This window comes from Numida meleagris, chromosome Z (assembly GCF_002078875.1).
Source record: "Numida meleagris isolate 19003 breed g44 Domestic line chromosome Z, NumMel1.0, whole genome shotgun sequence".
Classification (NCBI taxonomy): Eukaryota; Metazoa; Chordata; class Aves; order Galliformes; family Numididae; genus Numida; species Numida meleagris.
In genome coordinates this window covers 63,170,353-63,189,071 of record NC_034438.1, presented here as the reverse complement: position 1 = coordinate 63,189,071, position 18,719 = coordinate 63,170,353, and the positions used below count along the sequence as shown (strand labels likewise).

The 18,719-nt window shown below is 37.1% G+C and overlaps 1 protein-coding gene across 1 annotated transcript in view; it reads right to left on the bottom strand.

The window, feature by feature from the left end:
* Window positions 1-18,719, bottom strand: part of SSBP2 (single stranded DNA binding protein 2) — a 147,299-nt gene that overhangs the window by 58,114 nt on the left and 70,466 nt on the right. Inside the window, exon 4 of the mRNA XM_021381525.1 lies at window positions 7,700-7,789. Coding sequence (XP_021237200.1) covers window positions 7,700-7,789 — 90 coding nt within the window. The remainder of the gene's footprint in view (window positions 1-7,699; window positions 7,790-18,719) is intronic.

Here is an 18,719-nt window from a genome sequence, read left to right as displayed (position 1 = left end):
GAATTATCAAAACCAGCAGATGTCAGACACCTTTATCTTTTTAGAAGTTGGCTTTCTTTCTGGAATTTAGAGAAAGCAAGTGAAAAAAAAAAGAAAACATACGAAGTACCCTGAGACCTTCTTAAATGCTAATCCCCTCCCACATAGTCTAGGAGGTCAAATTAATTTTTAAAATATTTTAAGATGTAATGTGATACTGGCAAGGGCAATAATGCACATACTCCAATTCCACAATGAAGCAGACATACACATAAATTTCCTGTAGTGACGTGGATGGATGCATTTACAAACAACCCAGATTGCAGATACAAGAAATCTTTTCTTACTAACTTCATTTATATAGACACGTAGAAAAAAAAAATCCCTTTAAAATGTGCTTTCCTATTTTCAAAGCTTTTCAAGGCCTAGAAAGCCTGCTAGCCTTACTCACAAGCTATATTTGCAGCTCTGATGATGAGTCATTTGCTTGCAGTAATGTTTTGTAGTCCATGATGCTTCCCATGCTTTTTCACTCTCCCCACTCTTCTCAGGGACCAGCGCTTTAACTTTTCACTTCTTCACCTGCAGTTGTCTCACTTGTTCCAATGGAATTGAGGTGAGGTGTGAACATGCAGCAAACCTAGCTAATTTTAGTATTGATAAAATTCATTTATAATGATTTGTACATCTTCATTACAAGAAGGTACACAGCTTTAGAAACTTGAGGTTTTCTTTCTGCAGTCTTAATAATAAATAGCTCCTTGCTATACTAAGCAAAAATAAAGGTCTGCACATGTCATATATAGCTTCATTTATGCATTTACCAGGAAGTTGAAAATCCATGGTTCAGAATCGAGAAATATGGAAAAGCTGATTGGCTCAGTCTTTCACCAGAAACCAAGAGAGGGCAGACTGCAGATTTTGCATTGAGGAGAACATAGATTTCTGAACTACTGTCCATAAGTTGCTTCCTGTGAACAAGCTTATAATTGTTCTCAGGAAGAGTAAGCAGACAGGCAATGCCGCAAAAGTGGGGAAAACATGAGGACCGGCAGTGAAAGATAAATGACTAAGCAGGATGTTCACTAAGTGAGGATGTCTGAAGGAAAATTCAGAGAGGGGGGAGGACAAAAAATGGTGATGCCCTGGAAAATCAGGAAACTATATGAGAACTAGGGGACGGCAATAGCTGAAACAGTTCTGTGTGGGTTTAAAGAGAAACAGGACATTTTTAAATCCATGTAGGCGCTCATTATGAACCTGCAATGATCAGCCTGAGTGACGTCTGTATCTTTTAGCTCTTGACATGTAACTGAGCAGCAGGAATTTGGAATCTTCATTCCTTGCAAAAACAATGACCCACTGGTGAACAATTCACAGAAATAACACAGCCACTCCAATGTAGCTTTGAAGGCACGCTGGAGAATTTCTCCTTCCTCATCTTCCTTGCTGCTGGATGCACACTCAGATTAGCAGTCTGGGAGGATACTGCTCATGCTTGAGGGGCCAGCACAGAGGACTATGTACCCAGCAGACCCCAGGCAGATAACACTAGATGTGTCCTAGATGTCCGCAAGGGCTAAAAGAACTTGCAAGTGGGCAGGCAGGGCTCCCAGCTGCCTTTCAGTCAGAACGATCTGCATTCACCAGGAGATCATGCTGGCCACCAATTTTTAAAAAGCAGCAGATGTTTTACAGCCTTACACAAAGGTTTTAAAAAAATAAAATTATCTTTACATATATATAGTTCATTATTTATGTTTTAAAAAGCAAAGAAGTGTGTGTTATCCACTTTCAAGCCAGCAATTTTTTTTGTTGTTTTCACTACTTAAATATTATTTAAACTCATTAAACTCATTTTCAAACAGTGAATAACAATGCAAGACAGGAAGAGAAATGGAAAAGTTATTTTGCTCATGTACCCTACTGTAACAATGCTCTCTTAAAGCATTAGGTCAGCTCTACTAAAGCACAGCAAGGCTAAAAATTACGTTTTAGGACACGAATTAAGCTAAAATGAGGATCAACAACTGCCACTAGATGGCGTGACAGCCCTACATTACTTTAGTGGGCTGGGTTTCTGGTGTTTTTTCTTTTATATAAGAGCAGTATGTAACATTTGTTTTTCAAACATGGTGTCGACACATTCTTCCCATGCCTACCCAAGTATATCTGATCATCAAAAAACTGGCAAATGAAGCAAACTACATGACAATTCCTTCAGAATATATGTGCAGTGGAAATAAGGTTTAGTGGCTGCAAAAAAGAAATGCATTAAAAAAAAAACTTTACGTAAAGAAGTTACAGTCAGTGGTAAAATTTAACTTCTTTAAATCTATCAAACTTAAAAAATGAACTGTGAATTATCAAATAATCTGTTTCCTACGTTTCTCAGTTGGAATTTTAGTTACCTATTCAGCCATGGCTCTCAGGTGAGTGAAGAACAAACTCAATGTTGCTTTATGGCTGAGTGCCATTAAAACAAAAGAGAGGTTCTTTCTGTGGATGCAGACATGGTGAACTTTTGATCAGCCATGTAACAAAAGTGGTAAAGATAGCTGGTGTTTAATTAAGTATGTATTTAAAATGTTTTCCATTAGTAGATTGCAAGAGTAAGCAACCTGGGTCAGATCTTTAGCAGTGACACTAACTTGGAGAAATGCAGTAGATTAGAACCTAGAACTCCGTGTTTACCTGTGTTAGAACTAGAAAAGTATCTAAGCAGCACATAAAATCCTACAAAACCAATACTTTTCATGCTGTTTAAAAATTAAAATACTCCGCTGAACACAAGCTCCAGAACTTTCCAGTGGCATTTGTATGCCTGCTCATGAAAGCCGATTATTTACAACAAAGGTACTGCACCTGTACCCAATAGAACTTTCAAAATCAACACTTCAGCACTGCATGGAACTAACTCTTGTGAAAAATGTGGTTACCAAACCAGAAAATGTAAATAAGATTGCACATTAAAATCGTACTGTCTTTGAATTCTATTACCTAATCCTTCTGGATCACAAGTGGATTAATTTACTCATTTTAAGTGACAATTTGTGTAAAACTTCGACTGTTGATGTTATATGCCTTCTCCAATGCTTAGATCTGAATGTAAATGCTATAATCTTACTTCAGTCCACTAGAAGTCCTACTAATTCAGTATCAGACAGGACTCTAAAAGGAAAAGGCATGAAAACTAGGTCACGTTGATCTCAGTGGTTGGCCATATCAAGAAACTCGTAGAAGACTAACTCTGATGCTGAAAAATGGCACGGAAAATGTGCAGACTTATTCTATTTTTTTTAACATAGTAGCTAACTGCTCTCCTCATACCTTATCTCCAAATTCAGGATATGGTGTTGAGAGGAAAACTGGTGAATTGATGACTTATTTCTGGGACTTGGACTGCAGCTTGAGAATTTCAGACACTTGTGTGGTCATCTCATTATTTAGCCTAAGACAGGTTTCTATTGCTTAAGCAATTCATAATCTTTTAAAAGGATTTTCCCTCATGTTATTCCTTCTTATAGGTGGAAACACATAAAACATTGTTACCCAGGAAAATGAGGTGACCATGAGAGTGATTTGCACAGTTATTTTAACATGAAATCTAGCCCTCTGACTCCTTCTCTGAGGCCCCACATTTAAGAAAGCAACTTATCAGAAGTGCTGACCCTCCTGACATCCCACTCATTGAACTGCACTTAATCCTAATTCCCTTTATTTCCACCTGATTAAAGTCAACTCCAAAATCACTTTAGGTTCTCTGAATTGGGATTTGAGTTTTATATCACAAAATTTTTTTCTTCTCTCCTCATGTAGTACCACACATCCAGTTTTGCTGCTAATGAAGCAGCAGGAAATTCAGTTACTGTATAATCCCAATTTATTTCCAGAAGATCACCTACTTTAAGTGCTGAAGGAAGATGAAGTAATGTGGACATAAAAATACAAACCTATGACATTAAAAGTTACATTAAAATACACGCCTATTGGTGGGCAAAATTGAAACACATACAAAATCCACAAAAACCTGTTTTCTTGACTTTCCAAACTAATTTTTGACATTTTAAACAACTTCACATTAAAAAAAGGAAGTACAGTTGATACTAATAGCTGTACACAACTCTACCATCTTCCTTCCACTGTATCACTGTAATGCTTTCAGCGCTGCAGGCTCAAGTCTGTCACCTGAATTGGCTCAAGTCTGTCACCTGAATTGAAAATACAAAAATGCAAACACAGACGTACAATGCAGATTCAGCTTCTTTCTTCAGAACTCTGCCTCAATGGACTAGGCATAAAATTATAGACTGCTGAGTAATGTCAGCAGCAGTGGCCTACAGAAACACAAAAACCTCATTTTTAGAGAGCAAAGTAGAGGTTTTAGTGGTTTTTCTGTCTGAAAATCACTCTACTCCAATATTGATCTACTTCCACATGCCATGCCATTGTACTGGATTATTGTCTTCTATAAAAAGATACAGAACTAATATTAGGGGCTAGTAGTAAAATTGGAGCTTGGGTAAGGTTTCCTGGCTCCCATCATCCCAAATGCCACCTTCCCCAACCTGTCATGGGAAGAACTGCAGCAAGAGCATCATTCTGCTAAAATCCCAGCCAGCATTTCATGTGGCTTGTGGAAATACAGCTACACTACTGATGAGAAATGAACTGACTCAAAGTCATCCAGCAAACTTTAGTTAGCCAAGCAGAGCTGGAAGGAGGTAGCTGTGGACATCTTTAGTTTAGGAAAAATCAAATGTTTCCACAAAAGTAATGAAAGGCAACTTTATCTGGATGGTCTTCCAGATATTTTAGATTGCAAAAAGTTGAGTTGCTACAATGTTTTTGCAGTGTAAACTCTCAGTGAACTAAATAATGACAGAAGTGCCAATCTTCTGCTGTTTCTATAATCTTTTGATACTCAAAAAAACCCAAACTGTTCACTTTCATAGCCCAGGAGGGAGTTGCAGGTCTCAGTGCAAATTCCTTGAAAGAAGACCAGTAGTTCATAGAAAAAGGACTGCAGTTTGGCAGAATTCAAAGACAGATGAACGTGTTTTCTGTGATTTGGTTTATTCACATGATCTAGAAGGACGAGTAAAGCTGCAGAAGAGCATACAGAAATTGATTTTCTGTTTAAAGATGTACTAGAAAGAAAACATCTATGAAGCAAATACAAACTTTTGACCAGGAGTTTCTTTCACTTGTTTTTTCACCTCCTTTTTACAGCAACAGACGATAATGTTCCTCAGTTTTTTCAAGGTCACACACAGAGCTATCTGCCAATGTATTTTCTTGTCCTCATATAAATTTACATTGGTAACATTCAGCTCTCAGAGGGACTACAACCAGATACTTGCTGCTTCTTGACTCCTCCTTGTCTGCACTCCCTCCAAGCCCACAACACTTGTCATGGTCTGTCTGTACACATTTGCTTTATACACACCTTAGTGTTTCAGCACACCCTTATGTAACTGACCCCATTTTGGCTTAACTCCCTTTGTTGGGATTGCTCCCATGTTAATGCTATTTCTTTATATACATTCATAAGCAGATGACTACAGTGCAAATGGAAAGTCTCTTGAAAAATGCTTGATTTGTTAATTGAGCCATTCAACAAAGGCAAGTAGATCACTAACAACTAAGACATTAAAGGACTAATGTTTAGTATGTCATATTACAGAGACACATGGTGACAAGGATTCAGCAATTCCAGGAAGAAGTGCACAATGATATCTGGAGGAGCCCAAACTGGACTGTGCAGATTAGCTCTTGGAACGTGCATTGCAGGAGCTCACCAGATGTCCTGCTGAGTTATTATAGCTCTGATTAATGTCACAAACTGTGTTACATTGCAAATGGATTTTCCTCTGTTTACTTTTAACCCCAGGCCTTGGTAAAAAGCTGTTAGCTTCTCAAATAATCATAGAATCATGCAATCATACAGGTTGGAAAAGACTTTCAAGATCATTAAGTCTAAACACTGACCTGACTTACTTATGTCCCTCAGTGCCATTTTGGATTGAACACAGATACTGACATGCAAAAAACGTTTACCCATTCTTAACCGTAATTTTCTGTCACCTTGTCTTTCTTATATCTTCAAAGATCTACAATGGATAGATGTCTTATCATGCTTACCTAGTGTGAACCAAAATCCCATGCCCTTCTCCTACAAAACTTTTAAAACTGTTATTCTCTCCTCTATTTTTCATATATTTGTCACATATGTGCCTCTTCCCCTTCTTGATTATCCTCTAAGACAATAAAAGAAAAAAGCATTAAGCTTCAGTTCTTTTGACATTCTGACTGGAGTGGGTGATTGAGGTAAGAAAAGGTGAAATACTTACATAAATACACACATTAGAAAAAAATCTGATAGAAAACTATACCTAACCAGTCGTTTAATACAGAAAAAGCTGAAATAAAACAATTAATCACTTGTGCCAGCTTGAGGATTTTGTCAATAGCAACAGTAAAACATTTGATAGTTAAACACAACCTTTCATGCATGTATTGAAAATCACATATTTTTTTTTACATTGATCAAGGGAACAACACTCTCCTGCCACATTCAGGATCTCTTTAGGTAAATATTAATACTACATACAGCATTTTTTCTTTGAAATGGAGCACCATATAAACAGTGTTGCAACTCACATACAGGCCAAAAAACAAAGTAAAGACTGCTATCCCACCAGTTTTTTGTATAGTCACCATTTGAACAAAATAATAGGGAGGTGTTAAGTAAAACATCTCTTCTTTTTCTTCACCCAGATGAAAAATGTTTCTTTTGACTACACATCTCTAGGGAGAAGCAATGAAACACTTGTCTCTACCTGGATTTCGACACCTGCTTTTAATGGAACATAAGATTCCTATCATGATTTTCTCCGCACACCACAATCACGGAAATCTGGGTTGTTCCCTCCCATCATGAGATCAAGTTTATGAGGTGGAAAACTCTGTTATTAAAAAACTTTTTTAAGTGGGAGAGCTGCATTTGCTGCTACAGATACAAAGCCACAGTTTATCAGTTACGTGAGAAACAACTGAGCTTTGTTGCAGAGATGCAAGCTGTCCAACCTCAGACCATAGCCGTCAGGTTGGTCATGCACCAGAAGCTGCCATTTTGCCTATCATCACATTCTATACCATTATTGCCCGATGCGTTAAGTGGGTTTTTCAATTCATTTATGACAAAATTTACTAGAGGCAACAGACAGTACAAATCCCTGGTTTGTTTTTCAGGCTTTAATGTTGAGATTTTCAATGCAGAGAGATGTTCAGAGAGATATTCCTCATTGCCTGGGTCTAATTCCCATTGAAAGTTGAACATCTTCAAAATATGGTCCGCAGCTTTACCATAGGGCTAAAAGTGGCTGAAAAAATTCTAATGCAACTGTAATACTTTATCGTAAGAAATTGTCATAAAATCATATTCAAGCAATTTCAGTCTTCACTCACACACTGGTACCATTACTTATCCTTGAAATTCTGAAATCAGATGTGCTGTACTATTTCAGTAATGGAATACTTGTCAGTCAAAGAGAGCCCTTCCTCTCCGCCTATTTACTTTTGTTAAAGAAAAACTCTCAGGTATTGCACCATATAGTGAGACATAGTTTAGAAACAGGACTTTTCTACAGACTTTTAAACAGTTATTACGGAGGATTTTCTTTCCTAAAATTCGTGTAATCATAATTTTTCTGAATACCTGAAAAAAACCCGGTGGTACAGGACCTACTGGCATGCCATCTCCTGGGGGAATGTTTCCTAGCACTGGACTGGGAGCTGCTGCAGCACTCTGAAAAGAACAAAGGGAAAATAAACCTTTGTCATTGCATGGTAGGCAGTAAACCAAAAGAAAAAAAAGAAGAAAAAAAATCAAAACCTGCTGTGACCAAAACACAGAAAGTAATTCTCTAAGTCTGTCACTGTCATTGTTTCCTCTGAAGGTAAATTAGAATTGCTTAGTGTCTAGCCTTATTTTATACAAGCATAATGAATTGCTAATAAGACAGGTGTAAGTTGAGAGGAAGGATGCTACAGATACACATATATGTACCGATTAGACAGATCTTAATTAATTTTAAAAAATACTACATCTATGTCAATACATATACAAACGTAACTGTAACTTGCACATTTTGTCATTTTTTTATGTGCATAAACGTCTTCACACATGCACAGACATACATGCAGCATAAAGAAACTATTTTATGCATCTTATACGCAATTTCCAAGCACTTTAGAGATAATTTCAACAGACTTCAATACTCTTTCAGAATTATACCAAGCTTCAAAACAGGAATGTGTTACAAACAGTACAAGAAGGAATGCTCACAGTTCTGCTAGTAGTGCTCATGATTTTATGAACCCCCAAAATAAACACCGTGACAAATTAGAAGAATTCAGGTTACATTTTTGGAAGGGAAAAGAAAGAAGATATTTTTAAGAAGTGAATCAGAGGATGAAATTAGTTACCTTCGCAAATCCTTCAGCTGGAATAAGCAAGTAAAGAATATTGCTTCTGGCAATTTAAAAGCAGGAGATCGCCACAAAAAGGGAAGCCAAATTGTTATTGTTGTCATGTATTGGAACCTCAATTACTTTTAATTTCTAGAACTCTTCCTTCCTACAATACATTTCTGCTAGGGCATAAGGCTGAATCACCTATAAAGGCTTACAATCTTTTGTGAAAGTACTCATGCACACACAATGCAATGACAGCCACTCACAGTTTACTAATGATCTGCAATATCTCCCCTACAGAATATGAAGGACTTATGTTTATTAACTTATCAGTCCATTGTATGCTCACACTTGATATCCAAAAGATGCAGATCTGGAAACTGAATTTCCAAATGTTTGGCACTCTGTCTAGGAAATTAAAGCATATTGCTGGTAAGATTTAAAAACTGGCACAAAGACGAGCTGATCTTTTTAAACCAAGCAGAAAGGAAATATTCAATTAATTACCAGAGATTTTTCAATGGCTTAAACTGTGCTTTAGAATCCTTTTTTTAATAGTAACATACTTCGCATCCAAGCTGTATGTTCTTGTCAAACAAAAGTCTATTATGCATCTTTAAAGTACAGACTGCAAAAATTACTAGTGTCAGAGCTGACTGGTGTCTAGTTTAATTCACCATAAAACTCTGTGATAAAGACTCGTATTTTTGTGAAGACCTGGACAGTAGGATTAGTGCTGAGATTGTAATTGACAGAGAAAATCTGCCAGGTGAACTGGAGATAGCAAATACATTTGAATCACAACACTTCTTAGCGAGAGGCCCCATAGGCCAATCAGACCCATTGATAAAACTGCAGTAAACACAGTTATCTGTGAGCATTGCCTGAAGTTCATGGGACTAGAGCACAATGCTGCCTGAATTCACAGAAATAACTCCTGAAGCAAAATAATGTTGTTAACCTTCCATGCTTTTGCATAGCTTCTGTTGATGTCCATTACTTAACTTTTAGATTATCTACATTTCTAAAGGAAAACAGAAGAGACAGCTGTTTGTCGTTTTGTTGTTTATTTTTTAAGTACAAAATGACTTGTTTTACCTACACATTGGATAATCACATTGATTAAAATCCTGAATAGGTGCAGAAACAGTTTGAGTGAAGTATGGTGGATCTTACTTCCTTATTTTTAGATGAAGAATAACAGTAGCATCACTGATGGAGAAAATCAATGATGTTAAAAGCCTGAGCATCTCAAACTGTCCAAAACAGCCTGCACTGCAGCCTCTGTATCCCATTAAAGGGGCACAAATAATGATGAGGCTTATTACAATGTCATCCCTTGCATACCAATTCCTGATTGTTGCTGTGCAGTCTTAGCTGTGTCTATCTTTATTGGCCATGTGTGAAGCACTGCTAGAGGTCCATTGGAGCTAATGCTACAGAATAATGCATTTGAACAGTTTATAATCACTGGACAAACACATCTCAACAGTTTGAATCCAGATATACAAAACCTTTAAGTTGCAAACTCTCAGAAAAAGAGCTAAGCAGCACCTCCTCTGACACATGAACAGTTTACAAAAGCCTTCCAATCCAAGCTTCATAATGTGAGCTCCTGCTCACATTATTTAAATGATACTACGCATTAATGCAAGATGGACAGTTGCAATGCACAATGGAGAACAGGTCTGAGATGTCCTTTCCTACTGAGACCTCTGCTAGACTCCCCAGGTTGCAAAATGATGTTCATAAGAGCAGGAGAGAATGACTTCTCACAATGTGATGCTCCTACAGGGACACAGGAGTCTGCCGCCACAGAGTTCACTCTGTTCACCACACTTTGAAACTAATTTCAAAAAAGAAAACTGGTAAAAATTCCTTAACAGACAAAAGAAGAAAAAGAAAAGGAAATAATGATTATCCCTAAACAGGGGAGAAAATAATTAACACTGTATCTGTTAATATTTCTGTTAGCCATTAAATCTCCTAACGAGGCTTCATTTAAAAGCTGCCCAAAGATAACATTTAGTGAGTTATCAGAGGAACCTCGGGGAACAGCACGCAGCTCTTCAGCAATGGTGCAAGAAGTGCAGAGCAATTCCTTGCCTGCAGAGCAGCAGGAGTAGCAGTGAAAAACCTAAGTCTTTCTCACACATTTACAGGTATAAAGAAAGATACTACTTTCCGAGAGGAGTAGTTCCAAAGTATTCCCTTTCTTAGGGGGTGTTTTTTGTACACCTTAGCTAATGCAAAAGGCATGTAGAAAGGAGCCTGATGAAGCTCATATGTGAGACTGGACAGCTTCGTCAGCCTCCTCAGAAAGCTCTCTGATCAAGGACCGATGTCATTCTGAAGAGCTGCTCCTGGAGTAGCCAAAAGCTCAGAACAGTGATATTGTGACATAGTATCATAGAGGCTGGCAAAGGGGAATTACTTGGAATGATGGAGGGAAACGAAAAACAAGGTCTTCTGGAGGTGGTAACACAAGTGATCCAGAGTAGTTTACTTAATTGTTCTCAGTTCTTGTGGTTCCTGGAGAAAAAAAAAATCATAACTAAAAGACACCCAGCTCCTTGCTTCTTGCTAGTTATTAACGATTAATTTACTGATGTTGGCCATTTTTTTGACTGTGGACCATGATGCTTTAGGAAGGCCCCTCTACTCTGCCCTTGTGAGACCCCACCTGGAGTACTGCATCCAGTTCTGGGGCCCCCAGCACAAGAAGGACATGGAACTGTTGGAGTGGGTCCAGAAGAGGGCCACAAAGGTGATCAGAGGGCTGGAGCACTTCCCCTATGGGGACAGGCTGAGAGATCTGGGGCTTTTCAGACTGGAGAAGAGAAGGCTGCAGGGAGACCTTACAGTGGCCTTCCAGTACCTGAAGGGCCTACAAGAAAGCTGGGGAGGGACTTCTTTTTATAAGGGCATGTAGCGACAGGACGAGGGGAAATGGCTTTAAACTGGAAGAAGGGAGATTTAGACTAGATATTAGGAAGACATTCTTTACTGTGAGGGTGGTGAGACACTGGAACAGGTTGCCCAGAGAGGGTGTGGACGCGCCCTCCCTGGAAGCATTCAAGGCCAGGCTGGATGGGGCTGTGAGCAACCTGGTCTAGAGGGAGGTGTCCCTGCCTATAGCAGGGAGTTGGAACTAGATGATCTCAGAAGTCCCTTACAACCCAAACTATTCTGAGATTCTAACTGGCTTGAGCTATCTGAGACTCAATACTGTGTAGTTTACAGACCCTTGTGTAAAACCACCTCTCCTCTGTATTTCTGAGTTGAAGGGAGAAGGACATAATGACAGTTTCAGTGGACATACCTGTAATTCAGATCTATTGGCAAAGTACTGGTTAATAATTTTACAAATTCTGTAGATAAAAGCATTCCTCTACAGTGCAGTCTTCTGTGTTAAACAAATTACAGTACTTTTTTTTTTATTATGTAATACTGGGGTTTGTTTCTGTTTTTGCGTTTGTCTGTTTGGGATGTTTTTCCCTGATACACTTGACAAAACCAGAAATATGGCACTTTGAGTGCTTTAGCTGTATCACATTTTCTAGCTTACACCATATGATGAACATTTTAGAAATTTATACCAGGTGGATCAATAAACAAACCTGCAACAGCTACATTGAGATATTCTTATTTATTCTATTCTGATGAATTATTCAGTTGTTCTTCCACAGTCCGACAGTAAAATGATGTCTTTCTTTTGCATGTTTTACAGGTTGCTTATCATTTATATTTCCATTAGTTTGACACTGTAAATATTTGTAATTTGCTTACTCCACTTTCAAAAAAGATTAAATAGGAACAACAAGCTGGTCTAATGTTTCTATATGATATTTCGCCTCCTTAAAAAATTGAAAATTTTATATGCTCTGATATCTAATATTCTGAATTTATGCTATCTGTTTCACTTATTAATTAAAATTGTGTACCTCAATGAAAGCTGTTGTGGACATTCACTGCTATATCCATGCAACACTGGACAAGGTAAGAACAGGCTACAATATAAACACAATTTAAACTGTGTCTGATAAGTAGCTTTTAACAGCCACAGTTTAGAATAGTGTTTACCAACAAAGAAATCACAAAGTAAATAAAAAAATTTACAAAGAACTTTGCCATATTAATTTACTAATATATATCACAAAATGTTTCTACAGGGAGGCAACTTCAATTCAGTTAGAAATTTACGTGAGGAAGATCTGTGGCCACCCAATTCCCTCATCATCCAAGCATCCTCCACACCAGCCCCAGATCTGCACAGTTGGTTACAGGGCCTCTGTAAAATGGGTCTTAGCTCGGCCATAATAGGGTAAACTGGGTGGTCTCTGGAAAGGCACAACTTACCTACAGCATCTACACACTTTTTCTGTACAGCTTGATGCACTATGAGTGTAGCAGTGAAGGCAGTGCAGGTTGCACACATTAAAGTGAACTCTAGCAGCATCAGTATATACACATAAAATCTTTCATATCAGTAAAATTTTGTAGCACAAATGTGTCTGAGGTGATTCAGAAAGAAAAAATTCTAACCTACCTTCACGAGTCCTATGGAGCAAATAGACTGAGAAGAAACACCCAGTTGCTGAACTGGCTTCACATTCTATTATTGCAGTTGCATATTCTATGCACCACTTTTCTGAAGCCAAAATCAAGAAAAAACAGCAACAAAATCAAAAAAGACGTTACGTTTATACTGCCTCTCAGAGCTGTCAAATCTAGGTAGCACATGCTGAAAATACAGCATAGGAACTCCTACTTTTCATATTCCTTTTGCAGAGACTCTAACACATTAAAGATAAACTTGAAGCTTTTAATTACACCAAAATTTCGTATCTGATTTTGAATGAGAATCAGAAAAAGGCAGCTGATGTACTTTGTACTATTGCAAGTAATTACAAACATACTCAAGCTTCCTTTCTTCTTTCTGGATCCAGTTTCAGACAGAGTTAGGTCACGAGAATTTTGGCAAGATCTTCATAAATAACAGCATTTATAACAGTTTTTCTGGAATTTAGATTCTGCATCATATATTATGATATTTTCATAGGAAATCCACTGCAGACAAATACAGAGAACTGGTTATATTATGTATGAAGCATCATTTTACATTTCATGTAAATCTTAATGTGAGAATGATGTAATTCACTGCTCAAGCTACAATTTTCAAATATAGATAAAATGGACACTTATCTTGGTGTTAAGGACAATTCCGATATTGCAATAAGTAAACTGATCATTGTTTTATTTTCCAGTTACTTAACTTTCTAATGTAAATGAATTTAGATAAATGATAAGAATATTAATATGATATTTTTACATACAATATATATGCAACCAAAATGTAGTTGCCAGACAAAAATGTTCCGTCATTCTGTCACAATAAATTCCACTAAAATAACACAATTTCAGGCTGATTTTTGACACCAACACGCAGGTAGTTTACACAAGTGAACAGTGAACAGAAACTCTGTTTACAAAAAGTGCTGCAGTCTCAAAATGTGACCTGTCACCTGTTTGACACCTTGCTTTGTGACAGTACAGCCCAGGCAGGTCCTTGCTCCTACAAGGGCTGCAGGCTCAGCACCCAACACCTTGGTTGCATTTTCTTGAGCTTTGTGCAAGTATCTCCACAGAGGCAGGCATGTGCAAGAACTGATGTGAACGATAACACAGAGAAGTGACAGCTGCTGCTGGTATGAAGTTTTAAGCATGGTGACTGCAGCCTACTGTTGGGAGGGAAAGCTGAAAACGCTCGATTTTTGCTAGAAATCTCCTTGAAGTCAATGTTGAAAGCCCACACTGCTACTAAGCCTAAATAAGACTCTTAGCTCTGAGATGAACACAGAAGTGAGTTCATATGAAAGTCAAATGTTTTCCCAAATCAGTACTGCGTATTAATTCACCACATCCAGTCATGTCAATTAACAGAACTGTAAACAGGGGCATGTAAATAAACACGATGGGGACACCAGGTTTATCTGTGACCAGTCCTTGATGCACCAAAAGAGCAACATGAGCAGCAAAATAATCCAAAAGCCAACTTTCTATTTTTGTCACTTTCTCATACCTTCTTTTTCCCAACATCTTTTGCACAGCATTCTGGCTGCTGTCTCACAAGAAGCGTGGATATGAATAACACACCCAAAATCTAATTAGTTATTACCTACTTACTAGTTATTATCTTAAAGAATACCTTCTAATTCACAGAATGTCATGCATTATCCAGCTTTACGCAAACAAACAAATAATTAACTCAACAGAAACAGACAAGCAAAAAGTGCATATTACATTTTACTGAGTATTTTGGATGCAAATATGCTGCCTTCATAAGAACACTTAAAAGATGTATTTTTTTTTATGCTGAGGACAAAGGATAAATATTTATTACTACTTATTCAAGTTCATAAATTTAGGGAATGTTGGAAATTGAGGATTTTTTTTTTCTTGACAGATGAACAATTAAAGATCTGTAGCACAAGTCCTGATTAATTGTTGATGTTGTTTCACTGACACATTTTTGTCTAAAATGTTTAATTTCAGATAACAGTATTAGAAGTGTCATTGTAAAGGATCATAATGCTACTCTTCACAACTTCTCATTTTTTTTTTCCAAATTGCAGCTCCTTACAAATCAATTCAGATTCTGGAACTATATTTCTGTTTGCTCTATCTTACATAGTATTATTAGTGATAAAGAATGGATAGTGTACTATAGCAATAATTCCACTAATAACCAAGTCATGTGCATGTTGTCAGATCAAAAGAAATCACATTTGACATTTTTGGGGAAAATATTGGGTTTGCCTCAGTTTACTTTGTCAGACCTTCACTAAGGTGGGGTACCTGGGGAGTACCATCTGCCTAAAAGATAGTTCTCTCCCCACGGAGTAACATATCACCCAAATAACCTCGGTATGAGCACAGCACCTCTGTATCTTAAGTAGGATTACAGTTTATTTTACTATATCTCAGCGTCAAATCCCAGATTTTCACTGTACTTAGCTGAGATAATGAAATTCTATTACAGAACTGAAAACTACGCATTAGTTTGGAAGTATACTAAGTATGCTAAGGATAACAGAAAGAATTTAAAGATATACTTGCTATCAATGATAACAGCATTTCAAACTCTTGTTCAAAGACAACACGACAATCCTGTCTCTTAGCTATGTCTTCTAGGATTATAGATTATTTTTAACAGTTTCTAGGCAAAGATTCTCTGAAGAGTGGTTATAAAAAACATTTATTTTGAAATAAGTATTTAGTATTCACTGAAAGTTACTAAAATCATTATTGCATGTACAGGTTGAGACACTACAAATCTCAACAGAATGTTTACTATTTAAGAAATAATATGCATCTTTAGATAGTGAAATAGAAGGATTATCAAATTTTTGTATACTCTCTAAAAATTGACAGAACTAAAATTAAAAATTAGATACTTGGCTTTTCTCATTTATTTATGATGATGCAAAGAAATAGGAGTAATATGTTAAATTATGCTTTCAGACAATTTTCTGCTGAAGTAAGGATGTTTGTTTCAGCTCATGTGCTGTGCCAAGACATGCCTCCCAAGCAAGAGCTAATGTGAAACAGATTGGAGGAACTGGTTTAACTTTGGTGATGTTGACGCAGGGTATGCTCTCCACTAAATGCATCTCTAGGAATTCAAAGCATTACTTTCATATTTACAGTTGCTGAAATACAAAACTGCATTGTCTTTTTTCTTAAGTGTTTTCTCAGTGACTTTTGGGGTCATAATAATTTGACCACAAAAAAGAGAAACATTGCTGCATGTTTTTAAAATTCATGATTGAACATGGCTAGCTCCTGAAGCCATTATTCCAAATAATTTTGAGTGGTGTCTTGTCATATGGCATCCTTTTCAATCACATCAGCGGGTACCTGATGCAATTCTAAAAGCTAACTATCCCTGTGCTCGGTCCTTAACATTCTGCATGAAAGTTGGCTGAATGCTGCTGATTTTCCTCTTCCTGCTCCGAACATTTTTCCCTTTTACTCTCTGTTGATGCTCTACAGAAAACTCACAGCTGGTACAATTGCGCTAGCTAGGCTGGTATGACAGGCCCGTCTCACATTCTGACTTCCTCTAGTAATTAAGCTGTTTAGTACAGTGTCTTTAAATCACTTAATTAATCCAATTCTTAATCCCATTTTGCTTTCCAAAGATTTTAAGACTGCTGTACTATTGTATTCCTGTTCTCATGACAATGTCCTCCACACAAGCACTTTCCCATTTTATCAAGAACATCATCACTAATAACGATTAAAAGTTTCTTGGCACCTCTCTTTTCTGCAAGTTATGAAACACAAATGAATAAGCATGCTGTGAGTTAATATGTGTTAAAGTATGTTGAAAGTCTGAATTTGGAATATTAAATGCAAAGTAGACAGGTCTGAGGTTATCTTTAGGTCACCTGTGAGTGATTCAGCAATCCCTGCAGTTTGCGACAACTTCAGCAGAAAGATAACAAATCCAGTAATTCTCTGCCTATCCAAATGGGAGTTTTGCTGCTGTATGTAGCTGGCTGAGAAGGGAAGCATACAGAGTGAAAACAAATTGCTATTTCAGGGCAAGCTGAAATGCAGAATTTACATCACCATGAAACTGCTGTTTTAGTCAAGAAATGGTATATTCAGGTGTTCTTGTCTGGGCCTTCTGGTAATGAAAGTACACATTAATAAACATTAATGAAATACTACCGATGGAAATATCTCCGCTTTTTTCAAGGCCAAGTTGTAAATATCTTTCCTCTAGTACAAGAAGAAAATGTCTGATTTCGCAGATGTTTTGACAGCAAATTTTCATTGACAGGACATACTGAAGAAGGTTTTCGAACATCACCTCCACTCTTGATAGAGTTACCGGTATGTTGTACAACACATATTTTTTTTGGTCTAAATTTTGTGACTTAAAAATTAGTGGTATTTTTTGTATATACAGGTGCTGAAAAACAAGCACTTAATTCCATGACAAGCATGGTACTTTTAAGGTAATGAGAGACTGGATTTTAAAACAAAACAAAACAAAAACTGTGCAATATTATTACTTTTTAAAAGAGATTTCTTTCTTTTTCTTAAGTGAAGCAGTTTCCTAAATTTCATGAAGTTAATTTCCCAAGCAGAAACAATAGCATAAGGTCAAGACTTTGAAGAAAAAAAAATCTGAAAATTAATTATATGTGCTCAAATATCTCCATTTATATGTAACAGAAAATAAGGCTTTTACAAATACTTCCCGGCCATGAAAGACTAACAAACCTAGTGGGGCTCCCTCTCCAGCCAGCACAGTGAGTAAGCTGCTCTGAGCCACTCTCTGGAGGTATCTTATTTCATCAGCTACCAAGGATGTGCAATGAGACTGGCCTTACAAGACCAAAGTTAAACCTTTCTGAAAATCCTCTGTTTTCAGGCATTTTTGTGTAAGTCAAGTGTGGCATGCAATGCATGGTGCACAACATTTATAACAAAAGAAAGTCCATTAGGTAAGGACTTTGAGAGAGCTGTCTGTAATATGCATTTTGAAAAATAGCTAGAAAGAAAAATCTTATAAATTTGAAGAAAAAACATGATTAATACTAAACTCATTACAAACTAGCCTATAAAAATATCTAATTTCTCTCATGTTATGTGAAAATCCACGTTTGGGTAAATGTAAATTTTTCAGCGCTAAGTTTTATCACCTCTGAGTGTTAAAACAGACCTAAGTACTGTGCCTATGAAGATTTAACATTTTTATGCTGGTAAGTGCTTATTATCAAGAAATTAATGCGGACAGTCTAACAGTCACAGAGAGTCTGACATGCTACTCCGTGATGTACCAGAATTCAAGAGGTTTCAGTGCAGTGTTCGAAAGACAGCTGAGAGAGGGGGCTCTGTTCTCTGAAGACCTGGCTCTGCAAAGCTTTGGATGCTTCAGTATTTGAAATATTCAGACTGCACCTCACCATCTGGAATGATGCATGTGTCTCAGACATATATTAAAAAAAAATAAAATTCCACACCCAAAAAAATCAACAAAAAAATCCTTTCTGAAATTTAAACCTAGTAAGTAGTATTTGGATCTAAAATTACTGAGGAAAAATTAGATAATCAATCCATTTTTATCTACTGTCCTCCAAAAAGCCTCATGCTGTATATGCAAAATATAAGAACGGCACAGCATTACAAGCAAGTGGTTCTCTCAGCATGTTCATCCCTGCAGCTGGTTTGGGTCCCAGTGGCTC